Raw genomic sequence first — 27,639 nt, forward strand, 5'->3', positions numbered from 1 at the left:
AAAATATCCATAGTTCATTTTTGGGAAATGTGGGGATAGTTTTTCAGGCTACTTTTTGCTGATTGGGGATGATGATAATATTATGGGGACCTAAAGAAAATTCAGAATTATAATCAAGTCATGACTGGAGTATCCTGTGAGGTTTGATCATCTCAGGAAGCAGTCTTGAATATTTTCTGGATGTAGAACTCAGACATCTGGGCCACCCATTCCTACTGGAGATTTCTCAGGTGGTCTTCCTTGATCAAACATGATTTTTCTTACTCAGAATGAATCCAGAGCCTCTCATCTCCTGTGAAAACAAAAGCAAAATCTCTTCTCCAAAGTAACATACCTTTTGACTTGAATTATGAAGTCAAGGCATCTTCAGAATACCTATCCTGAATTAATTCAGCAGCATTTATAAACAAATATAGTTTAGTAGTGGTTGCTCCTTCCTCAGCCATTAAACAATTTAAAGAGAACATAATAACATACAGTATCTAGATTCTCTGTGTGTTTTCCATCTTTATGTGACTTTATTTTAAACTCAATTTTTTTATTTTTGTTTTTAATTTTTGGCTTTTTGAGACAGGGTTTCTCTGTGTATCTTTGTCCTGGAACTCACTCTGTAGACCAGGCTGCCTTTCAAGTACTGGGGTTGAAGGTGTGTGCCACCACACCCAAGTACTCTTTTTTTATTTTAAGGACTTTATCCTTTTTTTTTCTCATTTTTCTCCCAAGCCTGCATATATTTTAAAACACACAGTAAACTATTTAGAGGGTTATTCATCTTTGAATCTATCTTTACTGTATATCTCTCTTTTTCTGACCACATGAGTCTTTAATTTGCTAAGTGATATGGCTAGGATTAAAGCCATGGTTTTGACGGCTGGATCCAGCCCATTCCTTAGCCTTCTGAGATTCCAGCCTCATGGCAGAGGTACTGACTGGAGCCACGTTTATTGCCACAACTCAGTGGCGTTTCAAGGTCCATGCTACCACCAAAAAGCATGCGGTCAGCTTTTCATCAACACCATTTAAGTGTTTTGTGGCAGGACCTCTTAAAAGAGCTGCAAGGTTTCACAGCTAATGCTGAGTCAGGAAGCCTCTCTTAAATGAGAACACTTGCCTCTAGCAAGCAGAGCCCACCTGAGAAAGTGTTGCTATCAGTAAGCCATGCTTTACTCTATTCTATCTAGAATTACTTCCCAAGCTGTCTCGGGCTTTATGTGGATGTAATTGTCCCTGTGGGTGCCATTCTGTTGACTGAGGTTTCTGTCCTGCCTAGTTCCTGCAGTTGTAAGTCCCAAAGAAATCACACAGAGGTCTACATTAGTTAAAAACTGATTGGCCCATTAGCTCAGGCTTCTTATTAACTAATTCTTATAACTTACATTAGCCCATAATTCTTGTCTGAGTTAGCCACGTGGCTCCGTCCTTTTCAGTGAGGCAGTAATATCTTGCTTCCTCTGAGAGTGGGTCATTACTAGAGACTGGGCTTCCCTCTTTTCAGAATTCTCCTGTTCTCATTGCCTTGCCTTTATTTCCTACCTGATCACCCTGCCTATACTTCCTGCCTGGTTACTGGCCAATCAGCATTCTATTAAAAATAGCGCAAGTGACAGGATAAATGACCATTGCCCCACAACATTGTTTACCATGTTTAGTGTTTTTATTATTATGTAGTGAAGGAATTTTCATTTCTGACTCAATCTATTTGGTATTCTTACACCTTTATAAGCATGTCCTTCTTTAGGCTGGAAATTTCTTCTATGATTTTGTTAAATATCCTCTCTGGGTTTTTGAGCTGGGTTTCTTCTCCTTCTTCTATTCCTGTTATTCTTATGTTTGGTCTTTTCCAGATTTCCTAGATGCTTTGTGTTAGGAATGTTTTAGATTTAACATTTTCTTTGACAGATGAATTTATTTCCTGTATTGCGCCTTCAATGCCTGACATTCTATCTTTCCTCTCTTGTATTCTGTTGGTGCTGTTTGCATCTATAGTTCCTGTTTGCTTACCCAAATTTTCCATTTCTAGGATTCCTTCATTTTGTGTTTTCTTTATTGCTTCTATTTCCATTTCAGGTCTTGGACTGTTTTCTTCACCTGATTGTTTTTTCTTGGCTTTCTTTTAGGTGTTTATTGAGTCTTTCCAATTTTTGTTGTTTGTTTTTTCCTCTGTTTCTTTAAGGGATTTGTTCAGATCATCTTTAAGACATCTATAATTTTCATAAAGTAAGTTTTAGGTCAATTTTTTGTGCTTCAGTTGTGTTGAGTTGTTCAGTTCTTGCTGTTGTAGGATAACTGGGCTCTGGTGATACCATATTGCCCTTTCTGTTATTTGATTGTGTTCTTACACTGGCATTTAGGTATCTAGATTTAAGTGATACAGCTGCCCAGGCTGTGGGCCCTAGTGTGGAGCCCAGGGGATGCAGTGCAGTCTGGTTTTGATGGCAGGCTTTGAGAAGTGTTAGAGGGCAGTAAGTGCTGTCTTACCTGGGGTTCCCAATAAATGCATTTGTTACTTGTTACTTGAAAATATTTTCTTGACATTAGTTTTCTGACCTTCTAATTCTGTCTCTGACTATGATTTCGATATATCCAGGTCTTCTTTTGGAATCTCTCTCTCAGAGTTCCTATATTTAACTTCCATGCCTTTCCCTTAATTCACTTACAGTTTCTTCTTGATATTAAATTATGTTATAGGCAAGATTTATTTGGGGGACCTATGAAGGCAGTACATTGATTTTGAAAATTCTCCCGTCATCTGAATTATCCTTTTCCTCACTGTAGCAAGTCATGTTTCTCCCCTCTTGTCTGTCATATTAGTATCTCACAGTCTGTGTCATGAATGAAAGATTGAATCGCCACTGTGGGTGGCAGGCATGGATGCGACTCTCCACTTCTTCCCCACTGATACTGGCAGGGCTACCCACCTGACCAACCGGGAGGTGGGCATCCATTCTTTCACTTCCACTTGTGTACTCTTGGATGTAGTAGCAATAGGCAGGCAGGAACCCCAGTGTGGACCCAGAGAAGAAGGTTTAACCAAGCCATAAAGTTTCCTTTCATGGTGACACTGCCTTACACGCTGGCCTCTCTTCTATCCCATTATTCTTCTTCGAAAATTTAAATAAAAAAAATCTAAATAAAAAATGTTCTTGTTATTTAAGGGACTTGGAATGAGAATAAAATTAGATGCACGTGGCCCATCTGCTGTTTTGAAGTTAATGACCCCCATTAGCTCCCCGCCTTTTCCTTTTCAATGATTTCTCAGTCTTGCCTATATCACTCTTTTTATGTTATAATGAGCAATGTTTCCTTGGTAATTAAAGTCTTGTGGTATAAAAGCCATTCCAGGGTCAATGAAGATTGAAAGGCTGCCAGAACTGCTCTGGGGTGCCACCACTTGCTGGGTGGTTGCAATTTCTGTTATACTTTGGAACAGAAGCTGGGTGCCGGCGGGCTAGGGAGGGGACATTTGTATACATATTGAAAGCTGTCACAGCTTGCTGGTTACAACTTAAGCTGAGTTCTTCATATTCTTCAGTCTCTGTTCTTGAAACTGTATTTTATCCATCTGCATTTGGTTTGATCATTTGGTGTGGCTGTTATTTATACTATGTTTGGATTTGCACTCAATGGGTTTACAGTAGAGACTTGGAGGCCATATTTGTCAAAAATGAATTTTCTTGTCATCAGGGACAGTCACTTGCACTTTGGATTATCCCTTTTCCTTCCCTGCTCTCAACGGTGCACACCAGAGTGGTGAAGGGGGCCAGGCTGCACAGTGCACAGTTAGCACTCATGAGTCCTGATGCCACTGTAGTGTGAAGAGACAAAGGCCCATGAAGACAGGAGCCCCGCGCCCAGGATTTTCCTCTCTGAGGAAACACTCCTGAGTTCCTTAAATTGCCTCCCATTGCATAAACCCCTTATGTGTCACAGGAGCAGAGGGAGGAATGCCATACCCCGTTAGGGTTCTTTCTTCCCAGCCAAGTTGTGTACTAATGGGTATAATTCCGAGATGAAATATTTCTCCACTAGCAGGTGATTGGTAACAAATCCAGGAGACCAGGGAGCCTGTCTGCTGACTCTCAGATACGTGTGCTCAGCACTTGCCCTGACTCACTGCAGCTCCTCGTGCCCAGAAATGTGCTGAGACTGCTATGCCGAACCTGACCCGGCACTGAGGCTTGCCAGGTTGACAGTAGCCAAAGACCTAAGAACTAACCTAGTTAGCCACCTTCCACAGACAGCTACCTAAGAACTAAACTAGTTAGCCACCTTCCACAGACAGCTACCTGAACAAGCACACACTTTCTTTTCTAAGAGTCAGTAAGCCAAGCGTGGCAATGTCTGTAAACCTGTAATCCCAGAACTCAGGAGGCTGAGGCAAAGGGATCACTAATTCTAGGCTAGCCTTGCTTACATAGTGAGTTCAAGGTGAGCCTGAGCTCCCGTAGAGAGACCCAGTCTCAATAACCAAGGGCTGTGGATGTAGCTCAGAGGTAGAGCACTGGCCAAGCATGCGCAAGACTCTCAGCTCAACCCCCAGTGCTGCAAAAACAATTAAAGACAGGACAATGAATAGTGGAAGAAACACACTTTTCACTATTGCACTTGAAGCAATTTTTAACAATTGTGTGTGTGTGTGTGTGTGTGTGTTTATCCATGTGTGGATGCATATATATGTGCATGCATGGGGAAGCAAAAGCACAGCCTCAGGTATTGTTTCTCAGGAGCCAACTCTCAAATTGGCCTGCCATTTGCTGAATGAGGCTGTGTGGCCCATGACCGACAGGAATCCTCCTTTCTCTATCTCCCCAGCCCTGGGATTAGAGTACAGCACAGAAGACATTTTTTTTGGGGGGGGGGGAGCGGGCATGGGTTCTGAGGATCAGTTAAGGTCCTCGTGTTTGAATGAGAAGATCTTTACCAAGTAAGCTATTCCCCAGCCCCACTTAAGGGACTTTTTACATAGCTCTTTATCACAACATGCACACAGGTAATTGGTTTGAAACATCCTTCCTCTGCCTCTTCTCTAGGATATAGAGTACATACGATCTCATTATAACATCGAGGATTTCATCTACTTCAGCCACCACCAGCAAGAAGAACATGGGCGCTTGAACCATTTTGCCCTGAACCCTATTTTCCGACACTACACCAAGTTTTTCCTGAAGGAGATCCTTCGCTTAGGCTATAAGTCATGTCTCTACTACCCCATATACCCACAATCTCGGGAGAACAAGGTAAGAGGCTGACATAGGCTGTCCCCTCCTGCGCATAGGTGTGCATGGTGGCATCCCGTGTGCGCTGCGTCTTGTTTGTTCTGCTCGTGAGGACTTTGACTGTAGCATGAAGCTGAATCTCCACGGGCCATATTTGATTAGGCCATTTGCTTCACTGTGGCGAAAGTCCGGGAGGCTTCCAGTTTTTGAAACAACAAGAACCAACCAAATTGGTTGGTTTTCCTATATTGGCAAAATGGCAACCGAAAACTCTAGCTGAACAAGACACAAGCAGCCAATTATTTCTCATGGTGTGAAGCCAACATGATCCTATCATGTTCTTTGAAATACAGAACCCTACAGAAATAAGTAAAATAAAGTAGTTCCAGCCTATAAAATTGGTGTGCTATACAGTGCATTCTGAATAAAATTTATAACCATTTCCATAAAAACAATGGATGAACGGGGGAGACGTACAGTTGTAATGGAACTCTGCTATAGGGAATACCTATGCCGTTCCATCTAAAGCTTGCTATATTTCCACCGAGTAACACAGCAACAGAGACCGTGCACATGTTGTTTATATCCATCCAAATACCAGCTCATCTCACCTCCACGTCCTCCTCTTATCCTGCTTTGGTGCTCAGGACTGCATGTTTTACCATGCAGGCTGTGCCCGTGTTTTTTCTTCCTCAAGCTATGTCTCATAGGAGCTACTGATACACACACACACACACACACACACACACACACACACACACACCTTCACCTACTCATGTACTGTCACCTGGATGTTCCACAAGTAAGTGTGATTTAGGCCAGATTCCCATGGGGACTCTGAAAACTCGTCCCTTGGTCACTAACGGTGGTCCCCAGCTTGGTGTGTACTTTCAAGGTTGAGTAGAAGTTGTCCCTTCAGTTCTGGGTCATGACCTCAAGCTTTTCCACATTCTACTGAGAGCCCTTGACACTGTCCACCCTTTTTCTCAGTGGCCGTGAGGAACTAAGGGCAATTTTCAGATGCTCTTACTTGCCAAAGTATTTCTCAGACAATCTGTGAGCGCATTAGCGCATACACTTATAATAGTTGTGCCCCTGTATCATCTTAAACAAAAGCCAGCTGGAGGAAGCCTGTGGAAAAGAGTTGTCGTGAGCTGTGGACCCTGCTTCAGGGAGGTTTTGTTTTGGTTTGGTGCTTGTGTCCCCTGTAAAATGTAGCAGGCCAGCAAGATGATTAATGACCCGGAAAATAACAGTTGTACAGGAAAACCCTGGCCTCAAACAATTTCCTTCACTTTACGCTTGACTGAATACCAACTGTGTGACCTTCCAGGTGTGATATTAAATTCTTAGTTTCTATTTGCCACACTACCTGGATATGGGATGTCAAGAGCAAAGTGCACTTGCGTCCACAGTAAAGACATCTTGGGCATTTCATTGCCCCCGCCTCTGCTTTCCAACCAGTGTGGCGTTAGGAAAGCCGCAAAGCACCCTTGGAAACACTTTCCTCAGTCACACTGCCAGTTGGTTTACACAGAAGACAAGAGTGAGATGCCGTCCCAAGTCATTTGAGTGAGAAGTCCCAAATTCAGCCCGAAGTCCTCTGGCAGTGAAATCGAGCTGCCTGTATCTCACTGTGGCAGATGCTCTCCCTTTACCTCATGCAAGCATCTTCATCAGGACGTAGACCAGTGGTTCTCAACCTGTGAGTCACGACCCCTCTGGGGATCAACTATCAGCTATCCTGCATGTCAGATATTTGCATGACGATTCATAATAGTAGCAGAATTACAGTTATGGAGAAGCAATGAAAATAATTTTATGATTGAGAACAACGGACCTAGACATTCACAGACATGCAAACCGCACTCTGGCCAGGGTTTCCTGGGTTCCGATTTTCAGTAACATGTGAAGTCAGGGTGTGAGGTGCAGTGGTGAAGGAGTTTTGAAAGTTCTTCTGGCTGGGCAGTGGTGGTGCACACCTTTCATCTCAGCAACAAAAGACAGAGGCAGGTGGATTTCTATGAGTTTGAGGCCAGCCTGGTCAACAGAATTTGTTATACAGAGAAGCCCTGTCTTTTTTGAAAAAAAGACAAAAACAGAAACAAAGAAACAAACAAAAGCTCTCATGGAAGCTGATATAAATGCCCATGGCTACTTTAAAATGGCACACAAGTCATATGCAAACTATTACATCTATTAAGATACATCTAATTCTGCTTTACTTTTTTTCTCTCTCTAGCTTCAATTCAGTAAGTAGATACATCATTGCCAGTTTGGTTTCTTCCCAGTTTTACACTTGAGGGTTGTACTGGCAGGTTTTGTGTGTCAACTTGACACAAGCTAGAGTCATCAGAGAAAGGAGCCGCATCCGAGGGAAGGCCTCCATGAGATCCAGCTGTATGGCATTTTCTCATTTAGTGATCAGTGTGGGAGGTCTCAGTCCATGGTGGGTGGTGCCATCCCTGGGCCACTGGCCCTGGCTTCTGTAAGAAGGTGGGCTAAATAAGCCTTGTGAGACAAGCCAGTAAGCAGCTCTCCCCCATGGCCTCTGCACCAGCTCCTGCCTCTAGGTTCCTGCCCTGTTTAAGTTGCTGTCCTGGCTTCCTTCTATTATGATATGAAAGTGTAAGCCAAATAAACCCTTACCTCCCCAACTTGCTATTTGGTAATGGTTTTTCATTGCAGCAATAGAAACCCTAACTGTGACAAGGGTGAAATGGTTTCTTGGCCCTGAGTTTCTTTTTCTTTTTTTATAATTCCCAAGATTGCATAAATGTGAGAGACACTGTTCTCTGTCAAGTTTTAAAAACTAGATAAAAGTAATATTTAAGGCATTGTTGTAAAAGTTGTTTATCTCTTTCAGCAAGCATAAATCCAGTTCATAACTTCATCACCATACAAATCAAAATTATTTGATTCTCTTCTCTACCCCCACTCTCCAGTTTTATTCCTTCATTCTAAGACCCTTATTTCATTTTTTTTTAAAAGCCCCAGTGATGTTGCCCGAGTGCTTTCACATCTGGCCTCTGCTGCCCCCTGGGTGGCATTTTATCTACGTGTGTTACAGCTTGTGCCAGACACACAAAGGTTAACAGGGCTCGGATAACACAGCTTAATGGGGTCAAATCAAGCTGATTCACGATCACTATGGAGAAGAATATTCTCCTGGGGGAAATACTTGTACTGAAAAATCCCATAAACCAAACCACTTGTTTATCTGTCATTCCCACAGAGATAGTAATGGAATTACTCTCGTAATTATCTTCATTAGTGTCAGGCATTATCTACAATTCATTCCTCTGCTCGAAGAGTATGTTTGTTTATTTGCTGATTTTTTTTCCCCTCCCCTCTCTGACTTGGCCGAGTGAAGAGTTTTGTATTTGTCAAGCAGCGTGCCGACATCTGCGCTGTGCGCCTCTGACATTCTCTCCCCTAAAGTAGAGATTGCTGCCTTTCAGATCCAGAACTCCTACGCCCACTCCCTAACATCTGCCCTTCATTACTTGGTTCCCGTGCGACCACGACGACAGATTGTCTATCCTCTGGAAAAGCTTGGCATAAACGCTCCATCAAAGGAGGTCTCCAAGGATCAGGTGGGTAGCAGGGCGGCAGGCAGGGAGGCACGGTGCCAGCTCCCGCGGGCTTGGCAGATGGGGTGGCAGCCCTGTCTTCACCGAGCAGGCTGCTTCTTAGTTACAGGGAACCTGGCGCTCATACCCTTACAGGCGGCGCCCTGCGACGGCTCCCCGCAGCCTTGCCCTCAAGTGGTTATTTCACCATAAGCCTAAAACAGTAGCCACATCCTCCTTCAGAGGATTCAGCAGGGACACCCTGTGTGTTGTTGCTGGTCCTTAGACAAATGAGTGGCCTAGAGCCATCCTCACCCCCCCCAGCATATTTTATCTTCGTTCCCTGTCCTCAGAAGAATCCCCCTTTCAATTGATTGTTTGCTTTTAAGTCAGTCAGTGGTCTTCTTGCCATTAGGACAAAGCTGCCAGAGATATGTCATGTTGGAGGTGTTTAGTCTTAAGCTGGTGTTGTTTTTTTGTTTTTGATTTTTAATACTTGCATAAAAACTCCTGTGGGATGTCAAAATGAGTAACAGGCTTGTTTATTTTATCCTTCTTGAGGTAAAAACTAGTCCTGGAATGCCTTTATGACCAGACAAGAAAAGGGCCTAGTACCTGCATGTCAAAGTTCATGTATGTGAAGACACAACCAGCTTTTGTGATTGTTGTAATTTAAATGAAAAATGGGACCAACATGTAGGCTCCTAGTGTTCTGGGTACTTTGAGTTTAAAAGCAAAATATCTCAGTGGCTAAGTTTTGCTCTTCCTAAAAGTTAAAAAAGGAGAGTAAAAGTTCAAACATTTCAAACATTAAGTCCAGGAACTGTTCCTCAGAGTTGAGGGATCTCTTCACAGGGAACGTATGAATGATGCCCCCAGCTTGGCTTCACACAGGGGTGGGGACTTCCCACTCCAGTCCAGAGGCCTCAGTTCTCTGGAACTGAGGCTGCTTCAAGTCTGGCAGGATCCTTATATTAGTAAAATAACAAAATTTGTATTTATTTTCTAACAATTACATATCTATATTTGAGGAGAGACTGAAAATGAACAGCTGTTTGGTTTTATTTATTTTTTGAAGTTTTTATTATGGAAGGTGGTAAGCAGATACAATCATATAGAACATGTTCCCTATTCTCCACCCCCTGCCATGAGAGACCTTTCCCTTACTCTTTTTTTCAGATGTCAGTCTGTCATAGTTTTAGCAAAATTAATTCCTGGAAAAGTAACATTTAAAACGCAAAGACAGACAAATCTAAGTTTAGTTATGTACTGTTAACTTTTGCAGACATAGAATTAGTCTGTCGAATTACTAGAAACTTCCATGTGCTTAGGTCTTCATAGACCAGTTCACACATGACTTATTGCGAACCACAGCCTGAGGGGTGCGGAAATCTGAAGGGGCCTCCAAGTAAGCAGAGATCACACCTGAGGGGACAAGCTATGGGGTGGGGGGCGGCTCTGGGCAGGGCAAAGTCAGCAGCTGGTGAGCCTGAAGGAGTGGTTTCCAAGGAGAAAAGGGGACATCTATGTTAGGATGAGTTGGTAAGGCCGGATGGGACTTGTTAGTCAGTGTAGCCAAATAATGAGTTTTGACTGTTGGGCCTTGGTGTTTTGGTAGCTGAACCTCAGTAATTAGCATCAGGAATAAGTTAGGCATAAGGACATAGCCAAGTAAGTGAATGGGCTTTGACGGCAAGCAGGAATGTAATCTAATGGTTTAGTAAGGGAGAGGGCAGCGGGAAGGGTAGACCTGTTTACACCATGTTTGCAGTCCTGGGGCCCATTATAGAGTCCTAAAAACTCTCCATATACATAGCACCTGGAGACAGTCATTTTCTATTCTTGGCCAGTTGGTCTCTTCCTTCTCCCCACTTGCTTCCCCTTCCCCCAGCATCATCTGGAAGCAAACACCATGGCCAGATTCTTCGTATTATCAGTCTATGGGCATGGTCTTAGTGTCAGGGTCCACTGCGCTCTGAAGGTGAGATATACAGGTGCCCACCAGGAGGACCAGGGCCCTCTTGCATTGGGACATCCTGGAATGGGTCAGAGAAAGCCGCTGTATGCTGTATCTGTCTCAGAAACAGCTTCCATAATTCTGATTAGAAGCGTGTGTGTGTGTGTGCGTGCGTGCGTGCGTGCGTGCGTGCGTGCATGTGTGTGTGTGTGTGTGTGTGTGTGTGTATGTGTGCGTGTGTGTATGTGATCTCACCAGATGATGCTTTGCAGTGTATGAACCAGATCCGGTAAAGATGACCGATGTCATACCTTTGCAACTGTTGCCTACATGCCTTCATGCAGACAGGGCTGGGCCTTTTGTGTTATTGGGGCTCCTGTGACTTCAGCCAGTACTTTCATGGAATGAGCAGGGGTGTTCAAGCTGTCGGGGAGGCATGCAGAGCTGTTGCATGGAGCATGAGCATATTGTTCCAAGCATGCAAGATGCTCCTGCCTGTCCTCTGCCTGCCTCTGGGAACCTCTGGAACTGAGCCATGTTGAGATGAGCTGGAGCTCCAGGTGGAGAGAAAACATTTTGTTTCATTAAAAATGATCCTAGCATTACTTCTGAGGTTGGTGTGATTTGAAATCATTGCTTACATGTAATAACCTTTTCCCTGCCCATGTCAGAATGTGTGACTCCTTCTCCTTCTAGAGCCCTGGCACATCTTGAGACACAAGGGAGACCGATAGTATAAACCTGGGCTCCAGGAAGAAAAACCCTCAATAGGCCGGTGAGAAAAGCAATAGTGCAGATGTTTGCCTGTTGCACAGTCCTGGTCCTGTGGTATCTACGGCATTGGTGAATTCTGACTGTCTAGGAGCTGTATCTACCGTTACTGACCACATCCAATCTTGATGTGTATTTTAGTAAGCTGAAGATTTACTAAGGGGATTGGGAAAGGCGATTGGTGGCATTTACCCTGTACAGTGTCTGGAGTTAGATCATCAGCTTTGCATAAAATGAAGAGCCGTGGGGTTTCAAGACCAATGAACAGTATCTGGGCTGGGGCCACAGCTCAGTGGATGAACTCTTGTCTAGAGTGTGAAGGGTCTTCTCTTTGATCTCCAGCACTTCCTCAAACAAACACAGTAGCGACACTAAACTCGAGTAACAATTTTGAAAACATAAAGATCCTATTCAAAGGATCGGCAACATTATAACCCACATAGAATGGACCTAAGTAAGTATCCAAAACTTGAGGTGCTGATTTATATCATTTAAAGTTGTTTTTCTTTTTTTCTCTTTAAAAAAACATTTTAGATGGGTTCAATATTTTAAGCAATTGTCTGAGAAAAGTTGAGCCCAATATGGTTGTTTGGAGGAATAATTTCAGTGTGGTCCAAGTACATCCCTATCTGAGAAGAGAAGTAGAATTCCTATGGCTGAACCATGCAGGGCAGACAGTCACCATTTCTCACAGAATTCCCTTTCCGCTGTAAGTCTCACATCCCTCTGCCACATGCAGCAGCTTACACACACACACACACACACACACACACACACACACACACACCCTTCCATTTCTCTCCAGCCACTTGCTTCTTATGCCTTTGACCATGCTTAGCATATCTCTGAGTGGCCATCCCCTTGCTTTCATCTAGGAAGCCGATCTTCAAGGAGACAGATCACTCTAGGCATGAGGAATGGGATAGACCGCGTTTCATCTCAGTGGGTTGCCAATTTGAATCTGGCACAAGGCAGCCGTGACTGAGATTCATCTCTGCATGGGTAGAGCAGTGTGCCCTCCTCTCCCCGCCCTGAAGCCACGGAACTTCTGCCTGCTTTGGGTATGCACCTTCCCAGGCGCTTCTCCGAATGGATAGCTCACTTCAGAGCAGGCCATAGGAAAACACCCGAATGCATTCATTCCCTCACACCTTCTAGAAGCTGGTTCCCAAGAGTCACAATAATATCTCTCCAGTTGAGCAGTAGGAATTCATGGAGAAGAGAGAAGGTGTTTTCTGGTCAAGATCATAATCTGCATGATAGGCCAGGAAGATTCCCATCCAGTTCAAATGCGCCATCTTGGTCTATATACCTATGTTCTGAGCTATTGTCTGGGGAATCTTATTAAATGGGTCATCATAGCTCACCATCATGCACACTGTGATCCTGAGAAATACTTGGGATTTGCCCGAATTCTTTGTGCAGACAAACTAAAGATTGGAGTGAGTTGCCTTTCTCTTACTTAGGAGATCTGTGGAGAAGCATTTGTTTTTCTTTCCTGCCTGCACCCTAGAGGGATTTTGAGTTGACTCTGTACTGTCACTACTCTTGGGGAAGCTGTCAGTAGACTTACAGTTTACATTACAGTATATTTATTTTCTGTTTAATTTATTTCTTTTATGTGTTTGGGTATTTTGCCTGCATGTAAGTCTATGCACCATATGCATGCAGTGCCTACGGAGACCAGAAAAGAGTGCTGGATCCCCTGGAGCTGGAGTTACAAACAGTTGTGAGCCTCCACGTGGGTGCCGGGGGAACTGAGTCCAGGCCCTCTGTCAGATCCATCTCCCCTGCCCCTTACTTAGAGTAATAGAGGTAGATGGGGGAGGGGGAAGGATAGTCAAAGCGAGGACTCAAGCCAGGATTGAACCTATGTCTGTAGAATTCCTGTGGTATTTGTACTTCCTGTCCCAGGTCCTGCTTCCTCTTGGGGTATTTAAGTAGCAATGATTTATAATGATAAACTCCAGAATTCACTATCTTTATTATTCACCAAACTTCTTAGTAGTCTATTCTAACTATTTTTTCTTCACCTTGATTTATGGTGGTCTTAGAATGGATGTATGATATCTTTCCCCTCCTGAGAAATCATACTTTCACAGCGATCAGCTCTGATGTTATTGACAGTCTGATGAAATCCAGACTAACTTCTTTGGAGGCCTCCATTTGGATTCTCTGTGTTTGTTTTCTCCACATCTCTCTTTGTCCTTCTACAAGGAAAATTGGCAGTGTTTCTAAGCTCCCCACCCCCACCCCCAGAGCTAAATATTGGCCCGCCCTTTCCCGGTATGTGATCTCAAGAAGATGTCACTGGCTGGCATTCAGTTACCCTTTGAATTGCCCCTTTTCATCTGGGCTGTTCTTCCCCAGTCCAGCTATAATTACCATCTGATGGACGGTTACTGGATCCCGTTGCACGTGGGCATCTGCTGCCTTGGGAAATTGCGTTATTCTCCCAGCACCTGCTAGGTTCTCCCCAGCGTCATTGTTTCCCAGGCTCTTCCTTAAACCTGGTAACGGTCACTGACAGTAGTCAGCCTTCCCTTGGTTGTAGTTGTGGTTGAAGTGTCTTGTGTGGTTTTTAAAAACAAATCAAACCCCACAGTTCTCTGGACTCTCCTCGAAAGATGATTCTAAAATCGTAAACTCAGCTTCATCCATGTACTGTTAATGCCACCATGAGGAGATTTCCTTGGCATGAAATTCACCCCTCAATCACTACCAGGGTCTGGTTTGCTTTTTGAACCCAGTTCTCAGCCATTCCCTACATGTTCATGCTACCCCTGGGCAGCAAAGTTCCTTCAAATGGTAGTGAACCCCTTCCCTCTGATTTGCAAAGAAATTTGTATAAACTCCTCAACGGGCTCCCTCTTTTCCTCAAATAATATACCGTCCATGTCATTTTCCCCAATTCTCTGACACTACCTCATTAAATATAGTATGTTGCTTGTATGCCAGTGTCAGGATGGCTTGTGAACCGGCAGTTTGTCCTCGTGACTGTCACCAATCTTTTCTCTTATAAAGTGATAGCAGCCATCATTCTGTGGCTACTGTTGGCTGAGCTGTGGCTGAAAGCTTTGTACGAACTATGTTATATAACTGTCTATTCAGCACTTACTGTTGTGACCCTCTTCCCCACAGAAGGGTGTGTGTGTGTGTGTCACAGTGGGGTCACTTGTTCAGTCCTTCCAACTAGGCAGTTGCTTGACCCAACTCTCACTCTTAGTCATGACTTGTAGACTTTATCAACTAATGTCTACGTCCAATGTCATGGCCCTTCTAGGAACTGGCACCCAGAGAAGGCTGAGAGCTTGACACTGATTTTTTATTTCCCTGACTTCTTTGACACCATCCACTTCACCAAAACATAACAAACTTCGCTCCCCACCCCCGCCAGAGAGCGTCTGCTCTTACTGTCAACCCTGCACCAGCCTGACTCTGCCTGAGTGAGGCTCGGCGAGGCAGACATCTGGTACAGGTTGCCCTGCTAGGTCTGTTTTGAGACACCCATAGATGGAGGGTGTCTCTAATTCTCTGTGTTGTATCAGCATGTTGTTATAAGCCTTTCAGAATTATGGTGGCAGCTGCCATGAAAGGAGAAAACTATGATCCCATATGGTGGTTATATTATAAACTCCTCAAGATTTAGCTTTATATTGAATGGGGGCTCAACAGTGTTCTTTGCCTATCATAGGAGTGCCTGGTGCTTTCCTTGGGGAGCTGGCAGTACAACTGGCAAATGCTGGGTGATATTTAGGAGTTGGGATGTGAGATGATAGAAAAGTGATGAGAATAGATTGTGAAATTGACTTCAGTGTCTTAGTAGCATCTTCTATGAATGCCAAATCTCATCCTCACTCTGTAGAATAAATGGTGCAAGACAATGTCCCTCTAACAAAACTTTACTATGACATAAATAGTAATAAGTTCAAGAAAGTAGATCTGTACACACACACACACACACACACACACACACACGTCTTGGCAACTTTCCCAGTTGCTATGATAAAATACTGTGACAAAGACAACTTAGGAAGGGTTTTTTTGTTTCGTTTTTTGTTTTTGTTTTGTCTTTTTTTCTTTTTTGTTATTTTGGTCACAGTTCCTTCATGGTGGGGAAGTCACAGCCCAAGGAACTGTAGGTAGCTTCATTCGCAGACAAGAAACAAGAGTAATAAATGCTTGTGTTCAACTTATTTTCTCCTTTTTATTCAGTCCAGGATCCCAGCCAAGGGAATGGTGCCGCCCAGAGTGAGTAGATCTCCCCATTTCCATTAAGCTAACCAAGAAAGTCCCCCACGGCCGTGTCTAGAGTCCATCTCCCACACTGATAACTGAGACCAATCATCATTAATACTGTAAAGCCACAGTTTTGTGGCTTAGTAAACTCACGGAGTGATGAAACCACCCCTACTGCCTACATTTTTAGTATTTTCTCTCTTACCCTTGCTTCCTTCTCTGAGACTTTGACAACCACAGGTCTACTCTATCTCTTGAACCTGCCTAATCTGGACACTTCATACAACACGTAGTATTTTGTAAGCACCTTCTTTCACTTAGCCTATTCTCAGAGTGCAGCCATGTGGTGGCGTTTGTCTGTGCTTTATTCTTTTTATTGATAAATATGATATTGTGTGGGTAATGACACAGTCTATTTAATCTCCCATTGTAAATTTGAATTGTGCTCACCTTTTGGCTATTGTGAATAATTATGTTATGAAAATCTCTCTCTCTCTCTCTGTGTGTGTGTGTGTGTGTTTCCATTTCTTTTGACTGTATATTCTAGAAGTGGAATTGCTGGATCTTCCCAGAGAAGCATAGATACTGTTAAATACAGTTTCTCCTGCTTTTACATGTCCTGCTCAGTCAGACATGGGCTTCTTTTGGTCCTGAAGCAGCGTTTAGGGGAGATGGGGCTGTAGATGCTCATCTGAAGCAGAGGGAGATAGAGGTGACCTCTGCCTTGACGTTGCCTGTGAGTCCTTTGTTCCAGTCCATCTCCAGTGGTGGTGTTGCCTCTTAAAAAGAGTTGCTAAGTTTCACAACAGGACCCTCCACCCCTATCCTGAAGGCTTTCCTGGGTATTGGTTGGGTTCTTGTCACAACCCCTGCTATGTGGGAGAGAGCATCCTGCTTCCCACAGAGCCATCATGAGTAACACAGAGATTCCAGAAGTCCCCGGCTACTACCACATCAGGCTGCTTGCCACAGAGCAATGGAAGGTGGCTGCTGAGAGAGGCTCCAATGGTCCCAGGCTGGAGCTGGTCTTCATGGCCCAGTAGCTTCTTTAGAATTTGCCTTTGGGGAAGAAAAGGTTGGCAGTGCTTACAGGTGGCGTGGCTCTGGTATTTTACAATACTTGGTCCAGTCAAATGACAGCTGCAGGTGCTGACTAGAGACATTATGTATCCCTCCTTGATTAAAAATAGAATATCACGACAAAGTCAGCCCAGATTTATGGTAGGAAAAAATTAGACAAAGTCAGCACTATATTCACCCATTCTATACACGGGTAGATATTGTGTCATGTAGGGGCTGTGGAGATGGGTCAGTCAGTAAAGTGCTTGCTTGCAAGCCTGAGGACCTAAGTTCAGTCCTCAGAACCCCCACAGAAAGCCAGGTGTGGTGGTGTGTGCTTGTAATCCCAACACTAGGGAGGTAGAGACAGATTTCTGGGGGCTTGCTGGCCGGGGAGTCTGGCCTAATTGTTGAGTTCCAGGTTCCAGTGGGAACACAAAACAAAACAAGGTGAAATGGTGCCAGAGGATTAACACCTGAGGGTCACACGTGACTTCCGCATGCACACGTGTTCCTGCTCCCCCATCATGAGCCATTGTAAATGTGCAACATCCACCCACCTCCACTGTGTGTGTGCACATGTGTGCGTGTGCGTGTGTGTGTGTGCGTGTGTGTGTGTGTGTGTATGTCTGGTTAGATCATTTTCAATGAAAAATGCCCCAGTTGAGTGTGGTGTCTCGCTCAGTTCTTTGAAACCCGCCCTTCTCTTCAAGCTGTTATCGCTGTGTTCCTGTGCTACCTCGTCCTCTGATACAGCTAGGCGGTCCTCCGTTGGTGGGAACTGATGAAGGAACACTGCTTCTTCCACGGGACTCCATGCATCTATGAGGTTATCTCCCCCTCACACAAGTTTGAGCGGGAAGCCTGAGGTGACAGGAGGTGGGGAACGAGGCGAGGAGCTCTCAGGACTGTGGAAGCCATCACAAGGCCCACCTGCTCTTGTTTCTCTTGACTGTGTGTCTACTCACTCACTGTCCGTGACTTTGCTGGTCAGTCTTAGCTCATTAAAGCTCCGTGGGCCATTCCAGCTCACAACACATGATTGTAATCCTATAAAACATCCAATTTTGTCTTATGTAATGACAGAAACTCGATTTCCATGCAAAGGTCAGCCAGCCTCCCTGCCTTGCAGCTGAAGCCAGAGACCAAGGAGGCTCCTCTATTTTACCCGGCCCCTCCCACGTTAACACTTAACTGGCAGCTTTATTCTTATTGTTTTTAAAAGCCTGTCAGTTTCTTCCTCTTTAGGAATTTAGGAATATTTCTGACTTTTCTGAAAATGGTGCCGGGAGAGGGAGGAACTTGGAGACCTCCAAGACTAGTCTCCACGTGTCCCGCCCCAGGGCAGTCCCGGCTGCGTGGGTAGGACTCCTCTCCCCCTGGGGTTCTCGTGGGGTTTCTTCAGAGACCCCTCCAGGACTGGGACCAGCATCCATGTATTCCCAGGCAGTTAATTGGCGGCTAAGCCATCTCTGCTCGTTGATGTGGTGTTGCCATTAAGGACCTAGGCCAAGGCTCATCCTTCTGGGGACTGGGAGATTCCACCAGTACAGGCTGCACGCTGGCCTATCACACCCTTCTCTTGGAGTTTTCACTACAGGGTCCATAGGTGAAGCTTCTGTGATTTGAGGCTAAGACAGGGCCATCCCACCTCTTCTCTATATGATGGAGGCGGGGCTCTCCGGACATAGAGCAAGGCAGTATTAAGGAACTCTCCAGAAGGCCACCAGAAGATTTTATATCTTTCCTATGACACATATATGTGTGAGTGTGTACTTATATACATATATTTGTTGTGTATGTATGTGTGAATAAATGTCACATGTGTGCACATGCCTGCAAAGGCTAAACGAGCGCATTGGCATCTCTGGAACAGGATTTAGGGGCAGTTGTGAGCCATCTGATGTAGGCACTACCATCTCAAGCCTCTTGAGAGTAGCAAGTGCTCCTAACTGCTGAGGTTTGCCTCCAGTACCCCTCCTCTGACAGTGTTATGTTGAGTGAGAGCTTTAAATGCCATTTGGTTTGTACATTAGACTCCTCATTTTTTCCTGGATTTTTTTTTTTGAATTGGGGCAGTGTCCCACACTATGGATAAATCTAGCCTAGATCTTACTATGTAACCCACACTGGCTTTAAAGTCATGGCAATCCTCCTGCTTCAGCTTCCTTTCCTCCTCCCAACTATTGTAACCACTACATTGTCTGTCACTCAGAGCCTCATGTGTTTGTCAGGGTCTTACCACGGAACCACCCTCTCAGCCCTGACTCTGGTTTGGGTGGAAGGGCGGTTCTGAGGAATGAGCCACTGTGTTGAAGCTTCAGTGGCCCAAGTTGACATCTCTGTGATGCTATACTGACACAAGGACCCATGGCTCATCATCGTGAGCAGTTCCCTTACATTGGCCATTGAAGCTTTTAATTCATATTTTCATCAACAGTGTTACTATGTCCGTCTTCATTGCCTTAGAGCACATTTGGGAGGATTTCTTTTGAGTCAGTTGCAGGAAATGATATTAATAGATCAAAGGTGAAGCTGCCATCTTTTAAATGAAAAAATCATTTGGGGATTGAAAATGAAAACTTGAAATTCCTGACTTTGAAGGAGCATTCCCCTTGCTGGTGTGATGCTGTCTCTGAGTAGACGGCCACTGCACGGACAATGCTGCCTTGTGATGTCAGACCGAGATTTGCAGGGCAGGTGGAAATCATGGATAGTCTTCCATTCCCATTTTCTTCTAACTCAGCAGCCTCCCCAGGGGGCTGACCCGCTCAATAGCAAATGATTTTATGTCCATAGGCACATCTATTTGAAAGTACAATACATCTCCCTTTTAGGATCTCATGGAAATAATTTTGCATGGTATAACTTGTTAATAAATTCTACTGGAAAAAAGGAGGGGCGTATAAAGGCACAGGAAAAAGCACCCCAGAAGCTGCGCAGGCTTATGGTCGAATTGAGCTCACGTGGATCAGAAGGCTTCTGCAGCTCAGTGGTTTCCATGAAATCAGCCCAAGGGCACACATTATCATTACTGACACGCTCGCTCGACAAATCTTGAGGGAGAATAGTACCTGAGCATCACAGGCAGAAGCTTAAATGGGCCTTGGGAAGGGACCTCAGACATAGTCTCCAGCCCAGGGCGACCTCTAAGGTCCTGGCTCACATTCCACTAGGTGTCTCCTCAACACAGAGAGCTTAAAGCTCTCGGTGTTCAAGTCTCGAGCTGCCACCATTCTCCAGAACATTAATCATTCCTCAGACCATTTTCCTCAAGATGACAGATGCCATGATTGTTACTCTAACCTCCCCAAGGAAGAAGAAATCAGAGGGATCATGTGAAACAGGGTTGGGGGAACAGAATAAACACGTTATGGAAATAACATGGGAGTCATAAAAGGTTTTTATTGCTACTTGTTGGACTATTGAACACGACTTGGCCATAGCACAGCAGACATGAGCCACACCCATTCAAGTGAAACTTGGGGTCATAAACTTAAATCGTACACTCTGCCATTGCTCCTACTTCCTGGGCTGCTTGATCCCTGCTCCGTGTCATTAACATTATCACCATGGTAGCCATTGAGTGTTTAGCCAGAAGGAGCTGCTTCCCAGAAGCGTGCGACAGACAGCACCCTCTGGTCACCTTAGCAAAGTTCTATTCACCAAACCTACCCTCATTTCCATCACTACTCACTGGTCCTCAGGCTGGTGATTTCACGGGGCCAGAATGAATGGTTACTTTCAAAATGGAATCAGGCATTTTCTGTGATAAATCACCAATGGTCAGGTAGTAAATGCAGAATTATATTCTATAGATGAATAATTGTTTCCTAGACAGGCAGGACCAATCCCCATACACTGAGTGTTTGGGTACTCGTGTTAGTAAAACTAAGGTTATGTGCCCACCCCACCCCTTCTGTGACTTCAGTGACTCATCACTCTTATCATGTCGTCAAGAAGATGGGCAGAACAGAGACAGACACATGCCCCTGATGTTTCCCATTGCCTCTCTAACACAGGCAACTGTCTTCTCAGCACATGGAGTACCTCCCATGATCTGTGGGTTCTGCTCTATGATGACTGTGTGCTGCCTGATACCCAAGAGGCTTGAACACTTTCTAAACAGAGCACTCTCTAAGCCGATAGAGATCCTGGTCCCCCCAAACATGAAGAGATAGAACTCCACGAGACAAAATTGCCCTGTCTTCTCTTTCCTTAATGGCTTATTTCTTAGAGCCTACTCCATTGGATCCCAAATTCCAAAAGAGACTCGGACCCCTGCAGCATCATAGGCTCCCTGGGAGTTTTGCATTTTTTTTCCTGTCTGTCTCTCTCAACGTGCAAAAGACAGTCACACCCAGACTTGGCCCTCAAGGAGTGTTTGCATCCTTCCTGTGAAGCGCATCTCCATGCCATCTGCCCCGAGAGTGGGTGGAATTCTGTGACTGCCCCTGCCATCCTCATCCAAGCTCTCCCCAAGCCAGGTTGCTCTACCAGAAGTCATCCAGGTCTGTCTCTCCCTACGCCTCCATGGTCTGTTTTTTGTCCTTGACTCCGATCCACACACTCTACTTTGTACCTGCCCTTCATGTCAGAGGGAAACCTGGGCCACCGGGCATCCTCAGCTCACTTAGACCGGAGTCCCACATGCCCTCGCTGGACAGACTCTTTTGCCCACACAGTGGCCCAGCTAGGAGGCCTAGAATTGGGAAATTCATTGATGTCCTTTATTCTGTCACTGTTCGTTGGGTGCTGACTGAATGGTGGGCCCTGCCCTGTGCACTGATGATGCAACACTAAGAACCTAGCAAATCCGTGCCACTCAGAGTATGTGTCCAGTGGGGGAAGCGAGCAGGAAACCAGCAGACATATGTTTGTTCATACAGCGTGTCAGGAACACCAGGTGCATCAAGAAAAAAGCCAAGGGAAGTGGGGGCAGGTAAACTATCTCTGTAGTGTACTGTATGGTGAGGCCCCCGCCCAAATCCTAACATTCAGGAAGGTGAGACAAGAGGATTACTACTTCAAATCCAGCCTGTGCTACATAGGAATGTTCTGTTCCCAACAAACAAGCAAACAAACAAAACAACAAACAAAAACCTCACCCCCACCCCCACACCTCTGCTCATCATCACTTGGGGCAGACATAGGGGTGGTAGCTTGAAGGAACAGATGCGATCCTTCGCTGGCCCCTTGTGCGGTCACATTTCCACACACCCCATAAGTGCAGCATCAATGCTGCATGAGTAATTTTAAAAGAACTTTATTCACAAAACCCACTAGATGCAGTAATTCCAATGCATCACCTTCTCCATGTGTTTTTGTCTGTCTGTGAGGTGCTTTTGTGTGTGTACCTGAATGAGAAAATGCATGTGCACATGTGTATGCATGCATTGGAAGCCAGAGAGATCTACATTGTCTTCATCAATTTCCCCCCACCTTATTATTTTTGTTTATTTTCATGTATATGGGTAGTTTTTTTTCTGAGTGTATGTCTGTATGCCATGTGTATATCTGATGTCCACAGAGGCCAGAAGAAAGCATCAGATTTCCTGGGACTGAAGTTATATGCAATTGTGAGCTCTGTATGGATCCTGGGAATTGAACCTGTGTCCTCTGGAAGAACAGCCAGTACTTTTAACCTCTAACCCCTCTACCTTATTATTGTGGTAAAGCCTCTTACTGAACCTGGAGCTTGCCAGTTCAGCCAGACTATCTCTGTCACAGCCCTGGGATTACAGGTACCCTCTGCCTTGGCTGGCTTTGTATGTAGGTTCTAGTGATACAAACTCAGGTCCTCATGTTTGTATAATATGCATTTTACCCACTGAGCTATCTCCAAGTCCCTCTAATACATTCTTAAAGCAAACCCCACTATCTTTCCAACCCTCCATGTCTTGCTCAAGGTATAGCTAGTCCTATATAAATATATAGATAAGATCATAAGACCTCTCAAAAATACAACTTATTTTTTTTTAACAGTAGGCAGGGGTGGGTTAAGCCAGTGGGCTCAGATAAGAATTTAAATTTTCAGGTGTCCAGATACTTGGAAAAGCACAAATATCTTATCTCCATGGCAATTGGCTGCCCAGGAATTCCTAGGGAGGATATTGTATCTGCTGAAGAAAAGAAAATTGACAAAGTAACTGCCATTTTGAAGGCTCCACTTGACAGATGTGCAGAGTATAGAAATCTATGTATTATTGAATAATTCTTTTTAATATGCCGAAGAAAAAGCAATTTGTAAGTCTGTTTACATTGTCACCATCTGGGTGCATTCTGTCACCCATCTGTGTCCTGCAATTATGTAATTATCAATATAAGGAAAGAATAGGTGATATAATTAACAAGAAAAACTGGTCCACACTGGAGAGAAAGAATGGCATGCATCTGCTGAACGGCTTTTTGTTTCTTGTTCTTCATTGTTAACTGTTCTCCCCCGCCCAGCACCCTTCAGGAGAGTTGTTTTTGCCGTGGAGTGTGATTCATCCCCCCCCCCTCTCTCTCTCTCACACACACACACACACACACACACACACACTTATGCAGAAAGCAGATTTTAAAAGTACTTAGGGAGCCAGTACCACTGTGAAGGACGCGTCAGAAGCCTCCTTGGTGGTGCCATGTGTGATTCTTCCCCACTGGGACAGACCTGATAGTCATTTCCAGAAACTATAGCATGAACAGCTAGAGGTCTAGAAAAGTTGTAAATTAATTAGTGGCAGATGGGAGGGAAGGGTGAGTGTGTGGCCTCTCACGGAACATTTGTTAGAAAACAGCTTTGGAAAAAAAAAATTCCCATACTTAATGCCTTTGTTTCAGTGGCAAGGCTTAAGCAGTATATGCCATTCTAAAATAGGCCAGAGAGTCCCAGTGGACCGAGTTAACGTCTACATAATGCCTCTAAAGTTCACCCTTGAAGAAGTTTCTTTGTGTCAGGCAGACTTGCGGGTACATGCATAGAACTCAGACCACTTGGCTGCACAGGGAAGACCTCCTCCCTCAGTACCAAAGACAGTTGTGGAGGGATAGGATCCACCCAACTCTAAATATCTTCTTCATGGCTTCAGAGCAGCAGTAGATGGGTAGGTAGGTGTATTCATGAGAGAGCATATTCATCTCCCCATTCCTGTGATTCCCACCCTGACTCCAGCCCAACATAAGATGAACACTCCTTAGAGAGGCTGCCCAACAGCACAAGAAGCCAGCGTTGCAGATGCATGGTCTTGGCCAGATCTTGGATTCCAACCCCAAGACACAGAAGAGGGGACCAGGTCCTGGGTCCATTTACATGACAGTCACTATTCAAGGCGCAGCCAGGAATTCTCAAATTTTCCTCCGCTGATTTGAAATTCATTCAGGAACAGGACTCAGATCCAAATTTCCTGCTGGGTTTCCCAGAGCATCTTTCCCAACTTCCTCCTGGGCTGGGGTGGAGTCTACCTTTTGGGGTGTTTCTACCTTCTCCCTTTGTCTGGTGCACGTCTGATGGGTGATGAGAAAAATGAGAGGAAAATCCATGAGGTGCAGTGTTGGTGAAGGGAGGCCGCTTGTTGTTGCTCTAGCTTCTCATTGGTCAACTCTTACATTGCAGTTCCCTTTAAAATTTTACAGGCTCTAAAGTAAACATCAGCCTTTACAAGACAGGATAGAGGTCTCCTATGAAGTCATGTCTTTATTTGAACCCAGGACTGTCTGTCCATCTGTCACCTATCTATCTTTTTGCTGCCAGGCAATCACACTCACAGGAGGGCTTACCCTATGGCTTCTTTCTAGGGGACAATTTTCCACTTTGAGAATGGGCTAAGATTTCCTTCTAGAGCCCCATCTTCAGTGTGACCTTGGATAGCACAATCTGCAGCCACCCTTTGCCAGCCAAAGGAAGAACTTCCCCAGGGCAGCCCTGGCTTTGCCCACCTTCCTTGTTCCACATCCAGCAAGCAAAGTTCCCACCAATGTTTCTCTTTGTTCCTTTCAATCAAACACTATTATTCTTTGCTAACTCCTCCAAAGAGGCAGTATCCGCCCTCTTTGTAGCTGCATTTTTTTTCATTATTAACTTAGAGCAATGGCTACCCATAAGACAAACCTATAGAAGAAAATTACTGGCATGCTTGGGGACATATTTCTAAAGGAATAGGGATGGGGGCGGATGCAGCTTGGTTACTCAAGGGGTTTTGTTGCTTTTGACTTCATATTCGTTTCCTTAATCCAAAATTAAAGTTGTTTAATTGCAACCATAACTGATGAATTCATTAAGGTTTTTTTTTAAAGGGAGCATACATTTAATCCCCAAAGAACCTTTCTTCTGCCATTTATGGTGTTGAAAAAAAGGTTTAAACAATTACTCTTTTCCAACAAAACATTTCAGTTACAATGTTTAGTATTTAACGAAAGAGCATAAAGTAATTGTTCTCCAAGAGAAAATTATTTTAAAGAGCTACTTACATATACATAGTCACGTTCCACCTAAAAAAAAATAGAAAATTTGAAAATCCTTGTATTCTATACTGAAACATATTAAAAATCATTAACGGTTAGACTGAATGGCTTCCATTCAACCCTCAAAAGTGGCATTAATATTTCAAGTGGTAACTGTTGCTCAAGATGCTATTGTGCCTGCGCGATAAATGTTTAATGATTTGGTAGTACATGCATGGCTTAAAATCCATTATTTATTGCACCTTTGCTCGCCTGGCAAAGGTGATGAGTTTAAAGCCCCAGCAGTCATGCAAACACATTTATATGAAACCAATGGCTGATAATAAATTTCCTTACTGTAAATGTCAGTGGGTTTCATGTGTTGCTGACATTACATCTTGTTTGGAAGCTGAAGGCTACACAGTTAGGGGACGCGCCAGATGGTGTCATTAGCACGAATGCTGGGACTGTTTACCACTGACATGCGTGTGAGAAATTAAAAGTACGTGACCTATCTTTACACCAACCCAAGTGGGATGTTAGCGGTGAGCGGGTGTTAATTACGGAACACTGTATCTGCCTCCTGCCATCCACTCCAAAGGATTGCAGGGGATTGAGAAAGGAAGAAAAAAAATGTGTTTGAGCAAAAGGAGGAGGATTCATGTTTGACTTTGTGTTTGCGACGTGAGGCGTCCAGAAAGTCCCACCTGCCATTTCGTAGGCATTAACCCTCAAGAGCAGCCATCCGGCTCCCATCAGGACATCTCGGCACAGAGCAGCCTTTGTGCTAATTAATTATAGAACATTGTTATCACTGTTTGGTTTTGTTTTCAAAACTTTAGGTATATCAAACGCTTAACTTTGGGGGGGGGGTGTTCCACTAGTCTTGCCATTGGTGGGTCTTAAATAATGTCAGAATCATCAGGAATTAATTGAAAGAATGAGGAAACAGGTGGGAATTTTTACGGCAGTCTTGGGGACTCCTCATTTTGTAAGAATTAGCAGTGGGACTAAGACCCTTCTCTTTCCTGATCTGATGTGAACTATCTGAACAGTTGAGTTGGCCCGGCACCTTCTGTTAAGATGAATCTTTCACTTGTGTTCCCAAGAGCCACCCCCATTTATTGCATTCCCCTCCCTTCCTGTTGAGGTTTCTGCTTAGCTGCTTGCCAAACATTCTTTTCATTTCAATTTAAAAGGAAGGTGGATTTGTCTTATTCCTCGCTCCACGTCCTTCATGTGAACCAAGAGGCAATTCCATTGATTCCGACCAAATTCCTTTGAACTTCATTTGTAGCCTCAGCGTACTCCCTAGGAGTTTTCCAGAAAAGCCCATTCTTTGAAAACACCCGTTGTACATTGCCCATACAGTAGCCCCAGTGAGCCTTTTGGTATGCAAGTCACGTGAAAGAGAATCCAAACCATTGTTCGCACTGAGATGAAAGAAGAAACCCTGATTTCTTGAAACAGAATTGGAGATACAGTTGGATGTCAACAGAAACACCGAGGCTGATTGAAAAGAAACAATCACTGTGCAGAGGCACACACTAGATCTTAAACTCAGTCACGTGTGGTAGCCTGTTCACTGGGCTGGCGAGTGTGTGTTGGAACACATCCAGGAGCAAACCTAAGAAAATGCTGAAGTATAGCAAGATTCAAAACAAAACAAAACCAGCTGGGACAGCATTCACTTCAACAGAAATTCTAAGTGAAGGAGCTGTTCTCCAGGGCTGTCATTTTCCTAGCTGATCCCCTGGGCCTGAACCCAGCAGTGCAGGGCCACTTGCCCAGCTCACCCAGCTTGCACCAGACAGCTCCTTCTTTGCAGAAATAAGAGTTTTCGTTTCACTCCAGGCTCAGAGATGTGCCAAATACTGAGTGTGAAGCACATCCAGTTGGCCCTCAGCCTCCCCTCCCTCCTTCTGCCTTGACCCCTGTTCCTTTCCTCCCTTGAATCTCCTGTGGTTGCTTCCTGCATTTCCAAACATGCAGATTCTGCCTCCCATCCAAGACCTCGTCTGTCAACCTATGCATAGAGACTAACTGACCTGAGTGTCAGTGTTCAGCCTTGGTCTGGCTTTTCCCTTCCACCCAGTGAGTTCTCGCCTTTGTCTGCCTGCAAATATTCTTTGGGGATTTTTGGAAATCCAGCTCAGCTGTCACTTTCTCTGGGAATCCTTCCCCGACTTTTCCTGCCATCCTGGGCCAGCTGACTCCAGGGCTTCGCAGCTGAGTCCAGAACTGCATCCAGAGCATGGTCTGCCTAATCGGCAGGTCCATGGTCCCAGGAGCTAAATGAGCATTTGTTCCTGTAATCCTGTGCATTTTCAAGTCATTCATTACACAGCAGTAGCTTCCCGATACACTGCCCCTCCCCATATACTCTGTCCTCACCTCGTCC

The 27,639-nt window shown here is 44.6% G+C and overlaps 1 protein-coding gene across 3 annotated transcripts in view; it reads left to right on the top strand.

Moving 5' to 3' along the window:
* The window catches only part of Cfap61 (cilia and flagella associated protein 61), a 270,585-nt gene that overhangs the window by 110,443 nt on the left and 132,503 nt on the right, over nt 1-27,639 (top strand). For 2 of the 3 annotated variants that reach the window (XM_075962374.1, XM_075962373.1), the window contains exons 16-17: nt 5,031-5,237; nt 8,678-8,812. In XM_075962374.1, coding sequence (XP_075818489.1) covers nt 5,031-5,237; nt 8,678-8,812 — 342 coding nt within the window. The remainder of the gene's footprint in view (nt 1-5,030; nt 5,238-8,677; nt 8,813-27,639) is intronic. The other variant, XM_075962375.1, reaches the window with a different exon arrangement.

Source organism: Microtus pennsylvanicus, chromosome 2 (assembly GCF_037038515.1).
Source record: "Microtus pennsylvanicus isolate mMicPen1 chromosome 2, mMicPen1.hap1, whole genome shotgun sequence".
NCBI lineage: Eukaryota > Metazoa > Chordata > Mammalia > Rodentia > Cricetidae > Microtus > Microtus pennsylvanicus.